The sequence below is a fragment of the Vanrija albida genome (genome assembly GCF_041260175.1).
Source record: "Vanrija albida strain AlHP1 chromosome Unknown contig_5, whole genome shotgun sequence".
NCBI classification, from domain to species: domain Eukaryota; kingdom Fungi; phylum Basidiomycota; class Tremellomycetes; order Trichosporonales; family Trichosporonaceae; genus Vanrija; species Vanrija albida.
This window is the reverse complement of record NW_027191424.1, coordinates 133434-152772: the sequence shown is the minus strand read 5'-3', so window position 1 is coordinate 152772 and position 19339 is coordinate 133434. Positions and strand designations below refer to the sequence as shown.

Below are 19339 nucleotides of genomic sequence, written 5' to 3'. Positions count from 1 at the left end.
CGCGGTCGTGTCGACCGGCGGGCTTTCACCGCAGCACCCAGGCCCCGAACCACCGATCGGGCCGCCTCCTTCCCAGCACACCTCCACCTGCTCACCGCCCCACCCCCGTCGCCGTCCCACACCGGGTACCGTCGTCGAGGCTACGGTGGACGACGGGGCTAAGACGGGACGGAGGTGGTGGGCATGGGCGGCGCGGCCGACACGCAGCTGGCGGCATGCAGGAATGGCGCATCCCACGCCGCTTGGCGTCGGCGCACGGCACCGCTTGGTGGTGCCGGAGTGCCTGCCTGCCTGCGCTGGCAGTGACGGGGGAGGAAGCGGCCGAGGACGTCGCCTTGCCGTCATGCTCGTGCTGCCGTGCTGGGCTGTTGGTGACGCTGGCGACGAAACCAGCCCGAAGGGGGTGGTTGCTGCCTCCAGCCACCAGCCACCACTGGACTGATCTCGCGACGGCTCGATCTGCCTGCCGACCAACTGCTCATTCCAGCTCCAGCGACACTGGATCTGCGTTGGCCCTGCCGACGAGTCATGTGGACGTGGGAGGGCCGGGATCCAGACGTCAGCAACATGCTCGCGGCTGTCGCTGTCTTCCGGAGGCGCCTTCCGAACCCGGTATTTGCCAGAGTTTGGCCAGGCACCACCATGCCGAGATGCTGGTCGGTCGCCAGCGAGCGTGGGATGATGGCCCGCTCATGGTTACGGCCGCTTCCTGTCGGTGCTTGTGCTCGACTCGCGGCACCTGCGAGCTACTGCTGCGGATCGCAGGTGGTGCCCACTGTTTACATACAGCCCGTCCCGCAATGTACCCGCGAAACTCAATGCTACAGCGACGAGAACATTGCGACGCTGCGCTGCTTCAGGCTGCTGCACCCCCTCGTTTCATCCCACCATGCATATGGTGTTATTGAGTTGACCGTGTTTGGGTTTCTAGAAAGGTCAGCCTCGATGATGCATGTGCATCCCGATAACCTCCTTCCTCCCCTGTGCACATTGCAGTCCCGAGACAGAAGAACTCTATGCACATCGGTCATACCCAGTCAAGGTTGGCGCGGAGGGGCAAGGCAGTGCCGCCATATGTCTTGTCGCTCCCGTCGTTCCGTCACTCGTCGACAACGGCGCCATGGCCTCGGCGCACGAGGCACATGTACTTCCCATTTCATGACGATGTGGCCTTCTCGAGGCTTTTGGAGACCACTGGTGGTGCAGTCGGTGCACCCGCGGCAGCACCAGCACCAGCGCACACCGTCCCGCCGCCACGTTTTTTTGCCTGTTTGGTCGTGAAACACGTATTGAGACGGCTTGGGCTTGTGCCTGCGTTCTGGAAACTGGCCTGGGCGTTTCGTGAGTGCGGGAAGTGGGCCAGTGGCAGGCAGGTATCCCTCCGCTCCATATTGCCAGCGAAATGAAATCACGTAACGATACCGACATTGTTCCTGGTCGTCAGGAATCGAGCCAGACGACCGGGGAGCTGCTTGTGAGCGAGCCAGAGAGCCGCGGTCGTGGCCGCCGTCAACAACACCGCTACGCCTCTCGTTGCCCCAGGTCCGTCGCTGCTGGGCCGTCCGATGGACCACCCTGTTTTCTTCATCTCCAGGCCGGGCGCACCTGCGCACCGAAGGCGAATGATGGGACGTTGGCTGTTACTCTACCGGGTGATCTGCAGCCACCTCTCACCAGACCCTGTAGCCGTCGCCATGGAACCGAGTGCAACCCCCCCTCGCCCTCTAACCACATCAACATTCCTGGGACAGGAGGAGCCAACCTACCGAAACGCCGTTCTCCTGCTGTCTCACCCTCAAACCATGCCGCGCTTAGCGCAAATAGAGTTGTATCGGGCAACCAGTGATGTGATGTCCGGCACAGGAACCGACTCTGAGTGTCCCAGTGCCATCATGTTGACGACAAGTGCAGCCCCCCCGCGAATAACTGTGCCTTTGCCTGCCGTTATCGGGTCATGTCAATGTCTCATGCTCGACGACACCTGGCAATGCATGGACCCTTCCCCCGCCCCTTGTCAACCAGCTCCTTCCCGCCCCGGACGACCTCTGTATAAGAGCACGAAGAGCACCCACGCTGATTCCCCCTTCTCGCAACCTCTCACTCACTGACCACAGCGTTTGAGAGCTAGAGTCCGGCGCGTAGTACTACTCGCACCGCTCTCCCCGACAACCAGTACCAAAGGCCCGGTAGGCCTCGAATACCCCCTTCCCCCGGCACCCCACCAGTGACAACACCCCCGCTCATTGGTTTCCATCCACACTCTCCAAAACCCCTCCGCCCCCCGCCAACGGCTTCGCACAGCCATGCTAGGCTCCAAGCTCCTAGCAGCGCTTGCGATCGCCCTGCCGGTCTTCTCGGGCCCCGTACCCAACGGGAAACGAGACAGCCTGCATGAGCCGATCCAAGTTCGCTCTACCGACGGAGGCTTCTACTACGATGCTCGCGGTCACTTTGACATCCAGTTGTCCCCCAAGACCCCAGTTACATGCGGAACTGTCAAGGTCGAGTGGGACGACCACGGTAAGGGCCCCTACACTGTCCACATTGGACGTGGTGGTGCGCCCCAGTACGGCAACACGCCCGAGTGGACTGTTGGTGAAAAGGTTTCTGGCAACTCTTACTCTTGGAAGGTCAAGGAGACGGATGGCCAGTTGGTGTGAGTACAGATGTGTGTCGTCGTCGGGTCGTTTGTTGTCGTCGCCGTTGCCTCGACCCGCCACACCGGAGAGGTCCGAAAAGGCTGGACGCTGGAGGGGGCGGCTCCACGTGGGAATTTGATCCCGCTGGCTTTCGCTCGGCTGTCGCTCGATCGAGATCCTCGCTCTCACCTTCTCCTTCTCTCCATCACCCATCTCATCTCATCTCCTCTGCACGCTTGTCCCCCTTGACCCTCGCAACTCACGTACTAACCCACGCCCAGAAACATTCAGATCATCGACTCGTACAACCACACAGAGTGGAAGATTGTCTCTGTCGAAGGCAGCGACGACGACAGCTGTCTCACCGACGGCAACCTCACGTTCCAGAAGCGCGCCGATGCCGAGCACGCCGACAAGAAGCGTACCGGTGGATGGGGCGGTGGATGGTGGAAGCCGCCACCGCCTCCCCCTCCTCCTCGTCCGATTCCCCCGCCCGTGATCCCCGTGCCCGTGCCGGTGAACCCGCCTCCTCCGCCTCCTCCGCGTCCTCCTCCCGGATACAAGCCCGACATCGTCGTGGATGGACACATGTCTCTTATCCAGTGTACCGACCACATCATCAAGTGGAAGGGTGGAACCGGCCCCTACACCGTCCAGATCGCCATTGGCACTGTCTGGACGTACAAGTGGACGGTCCACGTCCCGTGGCTTGACTGGAATTGCCCCATCCCCGCCGGCAAGGTGATCACGATCCGTATCACCGACTGCCGTGGTGCCTGGGCTCAGGCTGGTGGTTGCTACATCAAGCCGGGAGAGGACTGGTGCATCCCACCACCCTGCAAGACGTGCACGCCATCGACCTCGCGGTCCTCGTCGTCGCGGTCCTCGTCTAGCTCGATCTCGTCGACCAGCTCCATCTCGACCACGAGCTCGATCTCCACGACCAGCCCGCCCCCGTCGTCGTCGTCTTCGTCATCGAGCTCGATCTCCACGACCAGCCCGCCGCCGTCGTCTTCGTCTTCGTCGTCGAGCTCGATCTCCACGACTAGCCCGCCCCCGTCGTCGTCGTCTTCGTCGTCGAGCTCGATCTCCACGACCAGCCCGCCGCCGTCGTCGTCGTCTTCGTCGTCCAGCTCGATCTCCACGACTAGCCCGCCGCCGTCGTCGTCGTCTTCGTCGTCGAGCTCGATCTCCACGACCAGCCCGCCCCCGTCGTCGTCGTCTTCGTCGTCGAGCTCGATCTCCACGACCAGCCCGCCCCCGTCGTCGTCGTCTTCGTCGTCCAGCTCGATCTCCACGACTAGCCCGCCCCCGTCGTCGTCGTCTTCGTCATCTAGCTCGATCTCGACTACGAGCTCCATCTCCACGTCGTCTAGCTCGATCTCGACTACGAGCTCCATCTCCACGTCGTCTAGCTCGATCTCGACTACGAGCTCCATCTCCACGTCGTCTAGCTCGATCTCGACCACTAGCTCGACCCCGTCGTCTTCGTCGTCCAGCTCGATCTCGACGACGAGCTCCATCTCGTCTTCGTCGTCTAGCTCGATCTCGACGACGAGCTCCATCTCGTCTTCGTCGTCTAGCTCGATCTCGACGACGAGCTCCATCTCCACGTCGTCCAGCTCGATCTCGACTACTAGCTCGACCCCGTCGTCTTCGTCGTCCAGCTCGATCTCGACCACTAGCTCGACCCCGTCATCTTCCTCGTCTAGCTCGATCTCTACCACGAGCTCGATCTCGTCTTCGTCGTCGAGCTCGATCTCGACGACGAGCTCCATCTCCACCTCCTCGAGCTCCATCTCGACGACAAGCTCGATCCCGTCGTCGACCTCCTCGACGTCAAGCTCCATCTCGACCACGAGCTCGACCCCCACCACCTCGTCGTCCACGTCCTCCACGACGACCACGACAACCTCCACCACGGAATGCATCACCACTACTTGCGTACCTTGCCCGACTGGTGGCAGCGGTGGCAACGGTGGTAATGGAGGTAACGGTGGCGCTGGCGGCAGCGGCCCAGGAGGCGGAGCTGGCGGAGACGCTGGAGACGGCGGCGCCGGCGGTGACGGCCCTGGTGGCGGTGATGGTGGCGACGGCGGTGATGGTGGAGCCGGCGGTGCTGGCCCTGGTGGCGGCGCTGGAGGCAACGGTGGTAACGGAGGTGATGGAGGCGCCGGTGGTAACGGAGGCCTTTGCTGCTACGAGGTGCCTTGCACGTCGACCTCAACCAGCTCGACGACCTCGACGCCCTCGACATCCTCGTCTTCGACATCCTCGACTTCTAGCTCGTTGACGACCTCGACGCCCTCGACCTCCTCGTCTTCGACATCCTCGACTTCTAGCTCGTTGACGACTTCTACGCCATCGACCTCGTCTTCGTCGACCTCATCTACATCGACCTCGACGACCACCACGTCCTCGACGTCTACGAGCTCGACGTCCACCAGCTCGACGTCTACCAGCTCGACGTCTACCAGCTCAACGTCCTCTACCTCGTCGACGACCTCGACGCCCTCGACATCCTCGTCTTCGACATCCTCGACTTCTAGCTCGTTGACGACCTCGACGCCATCGACCTCGTCTTCGTCGACCTCATCTACATCGACCTCGACGACCACCACGTCCTCGACGTCTACGAGCTCGACGTCTACGAGCTCGACGTCCACCAGCTCGACGTCTACCAGCTCGACGTCTACCAGCTCAACGTCCTCTACCTCGTCGACGACCTCGACGCCCTCGACATCCTCGTCTTCGACGTCCTCGACTTCTAGCTCGTTAACAACCTCGACGCCATCGACCTCGTCTTCGTCGACCTCATCTACATCGACCTCGACGACCACCACGTCCTCGACGTCGACCAGCTCGACGTCCTCGACATCTACTACGTCTTCGACTCCCACCACCTCGTCGTCCACGTCCTCCACGACGACCACGACGACCTCCACAGAATGCGTTACCACCACATGCGTCCCGTGCCCCACTGGCGGCAGTGGCGGTAACGGAGGCCCTGGTGGTAACGGCGGATCTGGTGGCAACGGCCCCGGCGGTGGTGCTGGTGGAGACGCTGGAGACGGTGGTGCCGGCGGCGACGGCCCTGGTGGCGGTGATGGTGGTGGTGGCGGTGATGGTGGTGCGGGTGGTGATGGCCCAGGTGGCGGCGCTGGAGGCAATGGTGGTAACGGCGGTGATGGTGGTGCCGGTGGCGGTGGCGGCCTGTGCTGCTACGAGGTGCCTTGCACGTCTACCTCCACTAGCTCCAGCTCCACGACGTCGATCCCGTCCTCCTCGTCGTCTACGTCGAGCACAACGACCACAACGTCCTCCTCGTCTACGAGCTCGACGTCATCTACGTCGACATCGACGACCACAACGTCCTCGACGTCTACCAGCTCGACGTCTACCAGCTCGACTTCGACCTCGTCGACGACCTCGACGCCCTCGACATCCTCGTCCTCGACATCCTCGACTTCTACGTCGTTGACGACCTCCACGCCGTCAACCTCGTCTTCGTCGACGTCGTCTACGTCGACCTCGACGACAACCACGTCCTCGACGTCTACCAGCTCGACTTCGACCTCGTCGACGACTTCGACGCCCTCGACATCCTCGTCCTCGACATCCTCGACTTCTACGTCGTTGACGACCTCCACGCCGTCAACCTCGTCTTCGTCGACGTCGTCTACGTCGACCTCGACGACAACCACGTCCTCGACGTCTACCAGCTCGACTTCGACCTCGTCGACGACTTCGACGCCCTCGACATCCTCGTCCTCGACGTCCTCGACTTCTACGTCGTTGACGACCTCCACGCCGTCAACCTCGTCTTCGTCGACGTCGTCTACGTCGACCTCGACGACCACCACGTCCTCGACGTCTACCAGCTCGACTTCGACCTCGTCGACGACTTCGACGCCCTCGACATCCTCGTCCTCGACATCCTCGACTTCTACGTCGTTGACGACCTCCACGCCGTCAACCTCGTCTTCGTCGACGTCGTCTACGTCGACCTCGACGACCACCACGTCCTCGACGTCTACCAGCTCGACTTCGACCTCGTCGACGACTTCGACGCCCTCGACATCCTCGTCCTCGACATCCTCGACTTCTAGCTCGTTGACGACCTCCACGCCGTCAACCTCGTCTTCGTCAACGTCGTCTACGTCGACCACGACGACCACCACATCCTCGACATCTACCACCTCGACGACCTCGTCCCCTACAACTCCGCCGAGCACATCCTCCTCGTCCACGTCCACAACGACAACCTCCACCACGGAATGCATCACCACAACTTGCATCCCGTGCCCCACCGGCGGCAGCGGTGGCAACGGTGGCAATGGAGGTAACGGCGGCCCTGGCGGCAGCGGCCCAGGAGGTGGCCCTGGCGGTGACGCTGGTGACGGCGGTGCCGGTGGCGCCGGTCCCGGCGGTGGTGATGGTGGCGATGGCGGCGATGGTGGAGCTGGCGGTGCCGGCCCTGGTGGTGGCGCAGGTGGCAAGGGCGGTAAGGGTGGTGATGGCGGTGCCGGAGGTGGCGGCGGTGGCTTGTGCTGCTACGAAGTGCCGTGTACGTCTCCATCTACGTCCTCGACCTCGAGCACGACCACCACTACGTCTTCCACGTCGACCACGACGACTACCACATCGAGCGAGACGACCACCACCCCGTCTACCACTACGACGACCACGTCGAGCGAGACGACGACTACCCCGTCTACCACTACGACGACTACGACGTCGAGCACGACGACTACCACGTCGAGCGAGACGACCACCACCCCGTCTACCACTACGACGACCACGTCGAGCGAGACGACCACTACCCCGTCTACCACTACGACGACTACGACGTCGAGCACGACAACTACCACGTCGAGCGAGACGACGACTACGCCGTCAACCTCGTCTAGTAGCACTTCGACTACCACCACGACGACATCGTCGTCGAGCACTACCACGACCACGTCGAGCACGACGACTACGACGACCTCGACCTCTACCTCGTCGACGACGTCCATACCGACAACCTCGTCTAGCACAACGACGACGTCCTCTACTTCGACGACTACAACGCCTTGTGTAACCAGGACTTGCGTCCCGTGCCCGACTGGTGCGGGTGGCAACGGTGGTAACGGCGGTAATGGAGGCCCCGGCGGTGCTGGCGGTGCTGGCCCCGGCGGTGGCGATGGTGGAGATGGTGGCGCTGGCGGTTCTGGCGGTGCTGGACCCGGTGGCGGTGACGGTGGCGACGGTGGTGCCGGTGGAGCTGGCGGCGCTGGCCCAGGTGGTGGTAACGGCGGAAACGGCGGTGCGGGTGGTAACGGCGGCGCGGGTGGTAACGGTGGTGGTGGAGACATCTGCTGCTACGAGGTCCCCTGCACGTCCACCTCGACAAGCTCTTCGTCCACAACGACTACCACGTCGAGCACGACGACTACCACGTCGAGCGAGACAACCACTACCCCGTCTACCACTACCACGACCACGTCGAGCGAGACGACGACTACCCCGTCTACCACTACGACGACTACGACGTCGAGCACGACGACTACCACGTCGAGCGAGACGACCACCACCCCGTCTACCACTACGACGACCACGTCGAGCGAGACGACCACTACCCCGTCTACCACGACGACTACCACGTCGAGCACGACCACAACGACCACCACATCGTCGTCTCAGTCTACCACCACCACTACATCAACGACCACCACACCCTGCGTAACCACAATCTGTGAGCCTTGCCCCACTGGCAGCGGCGGCAACGGTGGAAACGGTGGAGATGGTGGCCCCGGCGGCGCTGGCGGTGCTGGCCCCGGCGGCGGCGACGGTGGAGATGGCGGTGAGGGTGGTGCCGGTGGATCTGGCCCTGGCGGTGGAGACGGAGGTGACGGTGGCGCTGGCGGTTCAGGCGGCGCCGGACCTGGTGGTGGCAATGGTGGCAAGGGCGGCAACGGTGGTGCCGGTGGTGCCGGTGGCAACGGCGGAGGTGGTGGCATGTGCTGCCGTGAAGTGCCATGCACATCCACCTCGACGTCCTCGACAACGACTACCACTACTTCGATCACGTCAAGCCCTACCACCTCGCCGACTACAACCCCTCCGACCACGACCTCGAGCTCGACTACAACCACGACCACGAGCTCGACTACAACCACGACCTCCAGCTCCACTACAACAACAACGACGTCGTTAACGTCGTCCCCTACTACGCCACCCACCACGAGCTCCACGACTACCAGCTCTCATACCGTAACCACTACCTGCATCCCATGCCCACCAGGCCACGGTGGCAAGGGCGGCAACGGTGGCAACGGTGGTGACGGCGGTGCCGGCGGCTCTGGCCCCGGTGGTGGTGACGGTGGAGATGGAGGCGAGGGTGGTGCTGGCGGCTCCGGCCCCGGAGGTGGAGATGGCGGCGACGGCGGTAACGGCGGCGCTGGCGGCTCTGGACCCGGCGGCGGTAAGGGAGGTAAGGGTGGTAAGGGCGGCAAGGGTGGTGACGGTGGTAACGGCGGCGTCGAGATGTGCTGCTACACTGTGCCTCCCCCGTCGACGTCCACATCTTCCACCATTACCACTACGTCCAACCCGGTAACCACCACGACGACCACGACGACAACGTCTGACCCCGGTACTACGTCGTCCAAGACTTGGACTACCAAGACGAGGTCGCGTACTACCAAGACCACCGGGACGACCACCACGACGTCGTGTGACACCACAACCACGACTACGTCGAAGCCCGTGACTACTACCACGACCTCCAAGACGTACACCGAGACGACGTCTGAGCCCGGTACTACATCGATCAAGACTTGGACTACCAAGACGAGGTCGCGTACTACCAAGACTACTGGCACTACCACCACGACGTCGTGTGACCCTACGACGACGTCCGAGCCCGTGACCTCCAAGACGTTCACCGAGACGACGACGTCCAAGCCCATCATGACGACGTCCGAGCCCGTGACCTCCAAGACGTTCACAGAGACGACGACGTCCAAGCCCGTCACGACGACGTCCGAGCCCGTGACCTCCAAGACGTTCACAGAGACGACGACGTCCAAGCCTGTCACGACGACGACGACGACGACGACGACGACGACGACGTCCGAGCCCGTAATCACTACCGAGACCTCCAAGACGTTCACCCAGACGACGTCCGAGCCCGTAATCACTACCGAGACCTCAACCACCACGACCACTACGCCCCCGGTGACCACCACCACCACGGCTTCGCCCCCACCCAAGCCCTCGTGCACGGGTGGTCGCGGAGGCGACGGTGGCAATGGCGGCAACGGCGGTAGCGGCCCGAACGGCGGCGACGGCGGTGGCGGCGGCAGCGGTGGTAACGGAGAGGAGTGTGGCGCCAACGGCGGTGACGGTGGCGACGGCGGCCATGGCGGCGCCGGCAGCGACACTGCTCAGGGCGGTAACGGTGGCGGCGGAGGTGACGGTGGCCACGCCAAGGGTGGCCAGGACGGTGGTGAGGGAGGTGCTGGTGGAGACGGCGGTGCCGCTGGCACTGGCGAGGGAGCCGGCAACGGAGGCAACGGAGGGCAGGGAGGTGGCGGCGGTGACGGAGGAGGCAAGGGCGGCAAGGGAGGCAAGGGCGGCAAGGGCGGCAACGGTGGCTCCTCTCACGGGAAGCGCCGTATCTTGAGCGACTCGCGTCGCTCAAGAATGTCCCAGTGGCTCAAGGAGCGCGCATAAAACGTCACTCTAGTGATGTGTCGCGCCCGCTGCTTCTCCTAGACTCTTGGTTTCTCTCTCTAGACTGCTCGCAACAAAAGGACACTCGACCTCTCTGAACATTGCACCCTCTCCGAACATTTTGACACACACACACACTCGCTTCGCTTCCCCGTGACCCACGGCGGCCTTGAACCTTTGATCTCGTAGATATAATATATATGTGCACCGCTGATGCATATGGGATTGTGCAACGTCTTGGGTGCAGCTTGTTGGACTATGACTGGCTAACCAGAGCGATGAGCGAGAAGTGGTGGACACTGTTGCCGGCAAGCGGAACGTATTGCTCCCTGACAATCTTTGCCACGTCCTGGGCGTAAGTCATGGCAGCCTGTGCCACTTACTCACCTTGAGCAGGTCGTCGGTGGCCGCGCCGCGGTCCACGCCGCCAGTGCGCGGCCTCGCGCCGTCCATCTCGACGACGCGGCCGTCGTGGCGGATGAAGGAGATGAAGTGGTCTGCGTCGTCCCAGTCAGACGCGCGGAGGACGGTCTGGCCGGCGGTGACGAGCGAGTTGTGCACCGGCTTGATGAGGGGCGATGTGGCTAGGAGCGCGGTCCGGCCCTCGGGCGGCAGTGCTGGCGTCAGCGGGCACGCGACACGGCGACCGACTCACAGCGGCACTCGGCGAAAAAGGCGTCCAGGCCGGGCGCGAGGCGCGTCTCGGCGAGAGCGTGCAGCACGGCAAAAGTGCCACAGCTGTGGCCTGGGTGTGTGAGTTACAGCGAGCCAGGCACGAGCCCGGGCCAGTCGGCGGGCCTTGCCGCCGTGAGTTTCGCCGGCCGGGCGCTGCTCACGGCCCCGCGGCGGCGCCGCTCGCTGCGCTCCGAGGCGGCTCTGGGGTGGCCGCTGCCGACGTGTCGCGCGAGCCAGGCGTCGCGCGGGCACCGGGATTCTCGGTGCGAGTCGACTCACCGACGCCGCGTTGCGGGATCCAGAGCGGCTCGTCGCCTGGGCCTGAGGGCAGGTACGAGTCGCGCCCGCGCCAGGCCACGATGTCCTCGGTGTCGGGGAACAGGAACACGACGGCGTGCACTGGCCTCGGGGTGAGCGCGAGCGTGTCGTCGTCGAGGCCGAACACGTCTGTGAACGCGTACGAGTCTGGCAGGCCCCAGTGCTACGCGATCGGTTAGCTAGGGCTGGCTAGGTTTGTTGGGGCGCGCCAAGAGGACGCGGATGAGATTAGAAGGGCAGGGGAGGGGGATTTGGATTGCGGATTAGATTGACGGCGGGAAGGCAAGGGAAGGGGACGCACCCTGGCGAGTTGGGTCAAGACCTCTGGGCTCGACTCGAGCGGGTACCAGTCTTGGATGGGCTGCTGCTGGGTGCTGGACTGGGCGTCGGGGGGGTCGGTCGCGTCTCGGTCTTGTGGAGCATGTTGTGGTGTGGGCTGCGTGCTATGCATCGTGGGTGGTGGTGGTGGTGGTTGTGGTGGTTGTTGGTGGAGTGGGAGGTGGTACGCACCAGTTACATCAACAGTGACGCAGGGTGGCGACGCGCGGCGCGGCGCGGCGCGACTCGCCGGAGAGCGGTCGGGCGGGCCGGGACACTGTCAACCGTGCACCAGGCAACACATGCACTGTCGCATCGTTTACATGCACGCAAGACGACAACAACGACGATGCAGTCAGTCAGTCTGCTCCACTCCCACATGCACTGCACTCGACGTACTCGACGCGTTCCAGACACGACGACGGCCACGCCGCGACCAGGACCGCACCGACTCGAAGCGCGTGCACCACAAGCTCGGAATCGCGGCCAACCAACGGAGTCGTGCTGCACCGTGTCAGCTTGGACGGTGCTCTAGCAGCATTGCAAGCCCCCTCTCCCTCCCCTCTCAGCTCACTGCTGTCAGAAGACTGGTCAATTTCGTGCCTAGAGGTCGGGGGGATCAAGAGGTACAAGACCTAAGCGACCTCTTGACCGTCCACGGCGGGTTCGCGGCTGTCGGCTGTGGCTGACCGCTGCTGTGCTGCTTGCTGCTGGCTGCTGGCTGACTGCTCTGACTGCTCCAGCTCAACTTGCATGGCATTTTGATTGAACTGGCTCTGATTTGATTCGATTCCAAGACACTACTTGTTTGTGCATGGCGCACCACCGACTTGTCGGAGCAGAGCCCACCCACCGACCCAGCCAAGCGAGTGGCCGCCGCCGTCCTGGAGTCCGCCCGCCCGCTGACTCCTGACCACCTGACCTGATCGAATCGAGCCCAGAAAACCCAATGACGGCGGGGCGGCCAGCCGGCAACGGCCAACAGCAGGTGGGTGGGAGACCCTGCAACACCTGCCTATGCATCCCTCTGTCCGCTTGCCCCTCTTACACCCACCCCTCGCTCTCGACCTCCGGCCTCGGCCCGCCCTCCCCCTCCCCCCTCCCCTCTCTCCCCACCTCCCTCCCTCCTCCCTCCCCCGCCTCTGCAGATCCTCCTCACCCCACTCCCTGTGTCTCAACCCCACACGGCATACAGAGCCAGGCCAAGCCGTCGTCAAACCTTGCTTGCATTGGTCGTCCTTGCCGACGACGACCGATCGCACCCACCCACACCCACACCCACACCTCCCTCGTCTACACCGACACACCTCATCCACCTTGTCTAAACCCACACATCTCCAGTACACTCAACACTGCACACTCAGCCCTAGCCACAATGGCCTAAGCAGGGCGACACGCCCGCCAGCCCGCCCGAAGACGACCACGACCAAACATCCCTCGGCGGAATGGCGTCCGTTATCGAGAGAGCGGTGGTCACGGGCAACCCGCGACTGGACAACCGCTCACCGGCCGTCCTCATCGTCACCTCCGTCTTTCTTGCCATTGCTACCATCTTTGTCTCCCTCCGATGCGTGTCCAAGTTTTACATTCGCAAAAGAGCAGACTGGGACGACTGGGTGACGCTTCTGGCTTGGGTGAGTGGAGGTCGCGGCTGAGGCTTTTTTGCGTTGGGGCGGACACGAGGCCGACGGCGAGCGTGTGTTGGAGAAGGGCAAGTGTGTGGGAACGGGCTGCACCCCCATGACCTTGGCCGTCGTGGGCATCGCCTGCGCCGTCGCCGACGAGCATATCGACCTCGTCGGCGTCCTCGGTGTCCTTGCCAATGCCACTGGCGCGCACAAGCCCACCAGATAACGGAACACTTTGGTATCGCCGCCGCCGGGAACCGCTCCCCACCCCATCCACTGAGCAAACTGACACCACCAGCTCTTCACCGTCGCCCTCTCAACATGCATCATCTTTGCGGCCACCGTTGGCATGGGAAAAGCTGATTACTGTGAGTGCTTTTGTGGGGCGGGCGCAAGGTGGGGCCGCAGTGTAATCATGCCGAGGGATCTGCGTCGACGCCGATGCAGAGCGTCCTGCTTGCATCATGCTCCATGTCATGTCAGTATGCGGCGCGTCGTCCCCCGGCAGGTCGCGTACTGCTGCCCTGCCTCTGTCCTCATCTCCGCGACGTTCGCCACTGGCGCCGTCTCCGCCGTCTCGGTCGCACCGCCCCCCGCCGGCCGCTAACGCGCACCCAGTGATCAAGCCAGAATGGATCCGGCCGCTCAAGACGGCGACCTACGCCTTCCCAATGTTCTACAACCTCTCGTCCATGACGGCCAAGACGGCCGTCCTCCTCCTCTACGTCCGCATGGCGAGCGCACACCCGTTCCTGCGTAATGCGTCGTATGCCGTGCTTGCCATTGTCAACGTCACGGGCCTGATCCTAGTGTTTCTCAACATATTTGTGGGTAGATTGCCGGGTGCACGGCCACTTGGCCACTGACACCGCCCGCAGCAATGCCGACCGATCAATGCTGCTTGGAACATGAACGTCGAAGGCACCTGCATGGACACGGTCACTCTGTTCCTCGCGTCATCGCCCGTCAACATCCTCTCCGACGTGGCAATCCTCATCCTCCCCCTGCCGATCATCACCAGCCTCCGCATGGAGATCCACCAGAAGATTGGCCTTGTGTTGACTTTCATCTGTCTCATCTTTGTCGCCATTGTCGATGTCGGTGAGTGCGGGCGCTGCTTGGCACACACAACGCGCAACTAACCCCTGCACAGTCAGAATCTCGTTCCTCCAGACAGCGTTAAGACAACAGATTTCTATCGGCATGAGCCACGTCTCGGCAAACTCGCGGCCACCAAACTACTACTACGACGTTGCGTACGGCACGCTGTGGTCTGCAATCGAGTGCTCGGTCCGCGTGTCATGCGCATCTGCGCTCGTCCTCAAGCCGCTCATGCAGAAGCTGAAACCGACAATCCTGTCGCGATCCTCTAAAACCAAGTCCAACTCGAACGGTCATGCTGGGTCAGGGCACAATAGCAACGGCAACCCGCTCGACTCCAACAATGGCATGGGTAATGGCAACGACAAGGACAGGGATAGCATCAAGTCGTCACTCCAGTTTACACCCAAGTCGCCCAAGATCGACCAGATGCCCCTCCAGGCGATCCTGGAAACAGACCCAGACGTGGCAGACGAGGACACGATGGACATCTTTGACCTCTTCCGCTCTGGCCCACCGGCTCAAGCCTCGACCGGGAACTCGGCCATCGCCGCGGCGATCGCCCAGTCGGGAGGCACTGCAATCTTCGGAACGGGATTCGGTGGCAATATTGCGAGAATACCCAGCAGGCGGCTCAGTGGCGGGGCCATGGTGGCTCCGCTCGCGCGCATGCCCAGCCGCGGCGGTATCGTCGCTCCACTGGGAAGGATACCCAGTGGCGGTCGTCGGGACAGCTTCGGCCCGCAGCCAGGACCGAGCCCAAACCCCACCAACGGCAGCCCGCACTCGAGCGAGACTATCGGCCTGCCGCTCGCCCCGCAGAGAACAAAGCTGAGCGACCGCACCATCCTTCACCCATTGAAATGGCTCTCGCGGGACGACACGCCGATGGAGCAGGTCCAACAGCCCACCGGCAAGTTCTTCGACTTTGTCCAGATGGGCGGCCGAAAGCCTCTGACCGAGTTATCGGCAAAAGAGGCCTGGTGGCCAGTTCTCTTTGGTGAGTGCTACGCCATCGGACCACCTGCTAACGATCAGTGTCGATCCTCTTCTTCCTCTGGGGATTCGCATACGGATTACTCGGCACGCTCAACAGCAGGATCCTCGATGTGATCGGATCGTCACCGTCCAAGGCGATCGCGTTGCAAAGCTCGTACTGGATCGGCTACGCCATCGGCCCGTCGACGCTCGGCGGCTACGTCCTCATACGCCATGGGTTCAAGGCGACTTTCATCACCGGCCTTGCGGTATATGCTTGCGGGACCATGTGTTTCTGGCCGTCATCGGTGTTGGCCTCGTACCCCGGGTTCTTCATCTCCAACTTCATCATCGCCTGCGGCTTGTCCATCCTCGAGGTCGCTGCCAACCCGTTCATCGCCCTCGCCGGCCCGGGCGAGTACTCCGAGTCGCGGCTCAACTTCTCGCAAGGCATCCAGGGTATCGGCGGCGTGCTCTCGCCCATCCTCGCTCGCAAGGCCCTGTTCCGCAACGTCGAAGGCCGTGCATCGCTGTTCGACGTCCAATGGTGCTACCTTGCAGTGGCGCTATTCGTCCTCGCCCTTGCCCTCGTCTTCTTCTACGTGCCGTTGTCGGAAGCGACCGAAGACGACATGGAGCGGGAAGCGCAGCTGCGATTGGCCAACGCCGGCCTCGACCCCCGCGGCAAGGCCTATGGCATGTCGGCAAAGTGGTTCATCATCGTCTTTGGCGTCTTCTGCATGTCGTCGTACCTCGGCGCGCAGGAATCGGTCTCGTATTTCTGGGAACCGCTGCTGGCGCGATTCAGACCTCGGGATGACGAGTTCTGGGACCTGACCATTGGGCACTCGGTCTTCGCGTTTGCTCGCTTCCTGGCTTCCGGCGCCATGTTTATTGGCTTCACACCGAGGCTGATTCTGAACATTTGCCTCATCGGCTCGTTCATCACGACATTACTGGTCGTGGTACTGCCTTCATCGCAGGGCACCGGTGCCTACGTCTGCCTCCTGCTCAACATGTTCCTCGAGGCGCCCGTGTTCCCGACCGTCTTTGCGACAGCCCTCCGTGGTGCCGGCCGCCACACCAAGCCAGCGAGCATTGCCCTGACGGTCGCCATCGGCGTCGGCGCGTGCGTCTGGGAGAGCGTCACGTATGGGGCGTGGCGTGCGCAGAACAAGGACATCCACAAGGCGATTGTGGTCGTGCCGATTCTGTTTGGCCTCCAGGCGTTCTACAGCTTAACGTTGACGGCCAATGTCAAGCTGAGACGCTGGGTCGACCCGTTCTGGTCGCGGCCGGCGGCGCACGGCCCGAGCGAGTTGACGTTTGGCACGTTTGAGCACCCGGAGCAGCTTGAGCCCGACTATGGCAAGCAGCCGGCGCTGTGCAAGACGGAGCTGGCTGTTATCGATTGAGCTGGCCAGGAGCCGAGGCGTGTAGATTACGAGGCGTGCATTGGAGATTCGGCAGCAGGACCGCCGCCCACACAACCATAACCATACCCCCATACCCAACCATACTCTCCATACTCTCCATACTCTTGACCCCTTCCCTGGGTTGTTGTACAAGATGCATGATGACTTGAACTGCGGGGTGGGGTGGGTGTGGGTCCGGTTAGGTTTGACCCGAACGCACCATCTTTCGGATTTCTGCCGCCCGCGTCATTCGAATGCGGCTGGAATGAATACACCAGGCGGGCAATCACATGCACAGTGGAGCGCGAGGAGGTATGTGGAGCGCAGAGCTGGGAATGCGTCGTCGTCGGAGGGTCCGGCGGTGGAGCCGTCCGTCCGAGCCAGCCCTGTCCACCGCGTACCCTCGGTTCGGGCCTCGGTTCCGGCCAGTCACCGATAACGCCCAGCGCAGGCATCGGTGCCACTCGCTCCCGACACCGCGTCGCGAGCAGCATGCATCGGCTGCGTTGAGCGACGGGTGTGCATTCGTCGCTACCGACATCGCAGCGGGTGGATGAGAATATGCAAGGCTTCGCAGCATACATTGGTGGGATGCATCGTAGGCGATGGCAGCCCCCCGCCCCTCTCACAATGTCGACCGGCGCGCAACTGTGCGTGATCGCGGCGCCGTCCTCGTCGCCGCGCACGCCGAGCCCCGTGACCCCGACGTCGTCCCCCTCCTCGCCCACCACCGCGCCGCGCAACGCCCCCCCGCCCAGCCCGCTAAAGCTGACCACCCTCCCGCCCACCCTCGCCATCCGCCCCCGCCCGATCCCGCACGCCCTCCTCCCAGCGCCATACGCGCACTTCTGCCTCACGCCCTACCTCGCCTCGGACGCAGACGACATGTACGAGCTCGTCAACCACCCGCGCGTGGCGCGCGGGCTCGGCGTGCGGCCCAGCGCGCCGTTTTCCCGGGCCGACGCGGCGCGCGTCGTGCGCCGCGCCAGCGCGCGCGCCGGGTGGCCGCTGAACGGTGAGTCGGCTGTCGAGAGCTGCACTGGCCGAGGTGGACGCGCGAGATATCGCCGCGGCCGGCCCCGGCACTGCGCCCCGGCGCCGAGTGGGTGCAGTGGGTCCGTGGCGCTGTGGCGTTCCAACGCCGCAGTGGGTCGTGCCGGCCGAGATCACCAGTTGGAAACGGGCGTTGGAAACGTGATACGTTTCCAATCGTCCTACCCGCGTCAGTCCGCAGGATCCGGAGCCCAGAGCGGCGGCGGCTCTTTCCGGTACAAGGCTGACCGCCAGCACTGCGCCGCACGGCATCCCTCACGACCGACCACTTTCCCCCGCTGCTGGGGTGCATCACGCTCGCGCGCGACACGTTCGCCGCCCTCCCGCACGCGCTGGGCGAGCGCCTGCGAGCGTCCGAGAGGCAGCTGGCAGACCAGGACGCGCACTGGGCCCTCCAGTTCTGCCTCGACCCCGCGCTGCACGGCGGCGGCGTGATGGGGGTGAGTGAAGCCTACTTCGAGGCTGACGGCAGGCGGCGCTCCGCTTCGTCCTTTCCGCGTGGTTCGTCCCCGTCGTCAATCCCTACCCCGGCCAGCTGGGCGCGACGGCGCCCGCCGCCGCGATGCGGGGAGGCGCGGTCGCGAGGATCCACAGGCGGCTCGGCTTCGTCCCGCTCGCGAGCGTGCCGGGCGACGCGGGCGCGGTCGCGGGCCCAGACGACGACGTCGTGTGCTGCGCTTGGATGGGCGCGGGGGTGGTCGGGCTCGAGGGGAGTGCGTGGCGCGGGCTGGGACTCGTGCCGGTTTCGGGGGGCGAGGAGGATGCCGAGGGCGAGGAGGAGGACGAGGGTGGCGGTGCCCCGTTGGGGTGTGCCATCGGGGCGGGGGGCAAGGCTGTCGGCAGCAATGCGGCCAGCAATCCTCGGGATTGCAAGGCTCATGCCGACGACGGCGGGCACGAGGCGCGCCGAAGCAGTCCAGATCCCATGCCTCCCCGCACGCCTGACGAGACGGACGTCGACAGTCCGCCACGACCACCCGCGTCGGCCATTGTATCAGTATAATCAGTTGTACATCACGGACAGTTGCATGAGCCTGGGATATGGACAGCGCAGCGCGGATTGCATGGGGCGGGATACGACCGACAGCACGGCAGGCAACTTCAACGCCGCGCGCGGAGTAGAAACGAGCGGACACTCCGCCGCGGACTTGCGCTCGCGCGTCTGGTGTGAGCCGGCCCCGCGCAGCACGCAACCTCACGAGCTCGTACGCAACGCTTCCGGCGGCAACTCCGCCCGCGACGATGCGCACGCGGCGCGAGGTGAGGAGCCAGTCACGGAGACGTGTCCAGCGGGTCGGGATCGGCGAGAAGCGGGGCATGGTTGCTGGGGATGGGAGGCGAGGTGGAACGTGACGGAGATACTCCTGCCCCTCAAGCCTCACCAGTTATGTTCGAGAGCTGGCCCTCGCGTTAGGCGCGAGGGCCACGACGAGCTCGCTGCTTCGCCCGGCGGGCGGGCGTGCGAGGTGCCCGCCCATCGTGTGGAACGGAACAC

At 63.8% G+C, this 19339-nt stretch overlaps 10 protein-coding genes across 10 annotated transcripts; 8 read left to right on the top strand and 2 right to left on the bottom strand.

Moving 5' to 3' along the window:
* Positions 1 to 2303: 2303 nt before the first annotated feature.
* Positions 2304 to 3384, top strand: Q8F55_006160 (uncharacterized protein; the record flags this gene model as incomplete). Its single annotated transcript, XM_069354629.1, has 3 exons — positions 2304 to 2656; positions 2921 to 3343; positions 3381 to 3384. 3 exons carry the CDS (start codon positions 2304 to 2306, stop codon positions 3382 to 3384), a joined length of 780 nt encoding a protein of 259 aa, XP_069206700.1.
* A 52-nt stretch (positions 3385 to 3436) lies between these two features.
* On the bottom strand, positions 3437 to 4489 carry Q8F55_006159 (uncharacterized protein; the record flags this gene model as incomplete). The annotated part of the gene is made up of 1 exon (XM_069354628.1): positions 3437 to 4489. One exon carries the CDS (start codon positions 4487 to 4489, stop codon positions 3437 to 3439), a length of 1053 nt encoding a protein of 350 aa, XP_069206699.1.
* Positions 4490 to 4623: 134 nt separating this feature from the next.
* Positions 4624 to 5410, top strand: Q8F55_006158 (uncharacterized protein; the record flags this gene model as incomplete). The annotated part of the gene is made up of 3 exons (XM_069354627.1): positions 4624 to 4713; positions 4982 to 5134; positions 5189 to 5410. The coding sequence occupies 3 exons, from the start codon at positions 4624 to 4626 to the stop codon at positions 5408 to 5410; spliced, it is 465 nt and encodes a 154-aa protein (XP_069206698.1).
* Positions 5411 to 5808: 398 nt separating this feature from the next.
* On the top strand, positions 5809 to 6748 carry Q8F55_006157 (uncharacterized protein; the record flags this gene model as incomplete). The annotated part of the gene is made up of 2 exons (XM_069354626.1): positions 5809 to 5814; positions 5894 to 6748. The coding sequence occupies 2 exons, from the start codon at positions 5809 to 5811 to the stop codon at positions 6746 to 6748; spliced, it is 861 nt and encodes a 286-aa protein (XP_069206697.1).
* Positions 6749 to 6975: 227 nt separating this feature from the next.
* Positions 6976 to 7549, top strand: Q8F55_006156 (uncharacterized protein; the record flags this gene model as incomplete). Its single annotated transcript, XM_069354625.1, has 2 exons — positions 6976 to 7143; positions 7238 to 7549. 2 exons carry the CDS (start codon positions 6976 to 6978, stop codon positions 7547 to 7549), a joined length of 480 nt encoding a protein of 159 aa, XP_069206696.1.
* A 230-nt stretch (positions 7550 to 7779) lies between these two features.
* On the top strand, positions 7780 to 8380 carry Q8F55_006155 (uncharacterized protein; the record flags this gene model as incomplete). The annotated part of the gene is made up of 2 exons (XM_069354624.1): positions 7780 to 7926; positions 8036 to 8380. 2 exons carry the CDS (start codon positions 7780 to 7782, stop codon positions 8378 to 8380), a joined length of 492 nt encoding a protein of 163 aa, XP_069206695.1.
* Positions 8381 to 8659: 279 nt separating this feature from the next.
* Q8F55_006154 (uncharacterized protein) lies at positions 8660 to 10358 on the top strand (the record flags this gene model as incomplete). The annotated part of the gene is made up of 2 exons (XM_069354623.1): positions 8660 to 8833; positions 8940 to 10358. 2 exons carry the CDS (start codon positions 8660 to 8662, stop codon positions 10356 to 10358), a joined length of 1593 nt encoding a protein of 530 aa, XP_069206694.1.
* Positions 10359 to 10614: 256 nt separating this feature from the next.
* Positions 10615 to 11802, bottom strand: Q8F55_006153 (uncharacterized protein; the record flags this gene model as incomplete). Its single annotated transcript, XM_069354622.1, has 5 exons — positions 10615 to 10707; positions 10746 to 10975; positions 11014 to 11103; positions 11313 to 11514; positions 11653 to 11802. The coding sequence occupies 5 exons, from the start codon at positions 11800 to 11802 to the stop codon at positions 10615 to 10617; spliced, it is 765 nt and encodes a 254-aa protein (XP_069206693.1).
* Positions 11803 to 13114: 1312 nt separating this feature from the next.
* On the top strand, positions 13115 to 16791 carry Q8F55_006152 (uncharacterized protein; the record flags this gene model as incomplete). Its single annotated transcript, XM_069354621.1, has 6 exons — positions 13115 to 13303; positions 13596 to 13665; positions 13916 to 14124; positions 14176 to 14398; positions 14451 to 15398; positions 15437 to 16791. 6 exons carry the CDS (start codon positions 13115 to 13117, stop codon positions 16789 to 16791), a joined length of 2994 nt encoding a protein of 997 aa, XP_069206692.1.
* Positions 16792 to 17421: 630 nt separating this feature from the next.
* On the top strand, positions 17422 to 18847 carry Q8F55_006151 (uncharacterized protein; the record flags this gene model as incomplete). Its single annotated transcript, XM_069354620.1, has 3 exons — positions 17422 to 17806; positions 18079 to 18284; positions 18317 to 18847. 3 exons carry the CDS (start codon positions 17422 to 17424, stop codon positions 18845 to 18847), a joined length of 1122 nt encoding a protein of 373 aa, XP_069206691.1.
* Between the last annotated feature and the right edge of the window lie 492 nt (positions 18848 to 19339).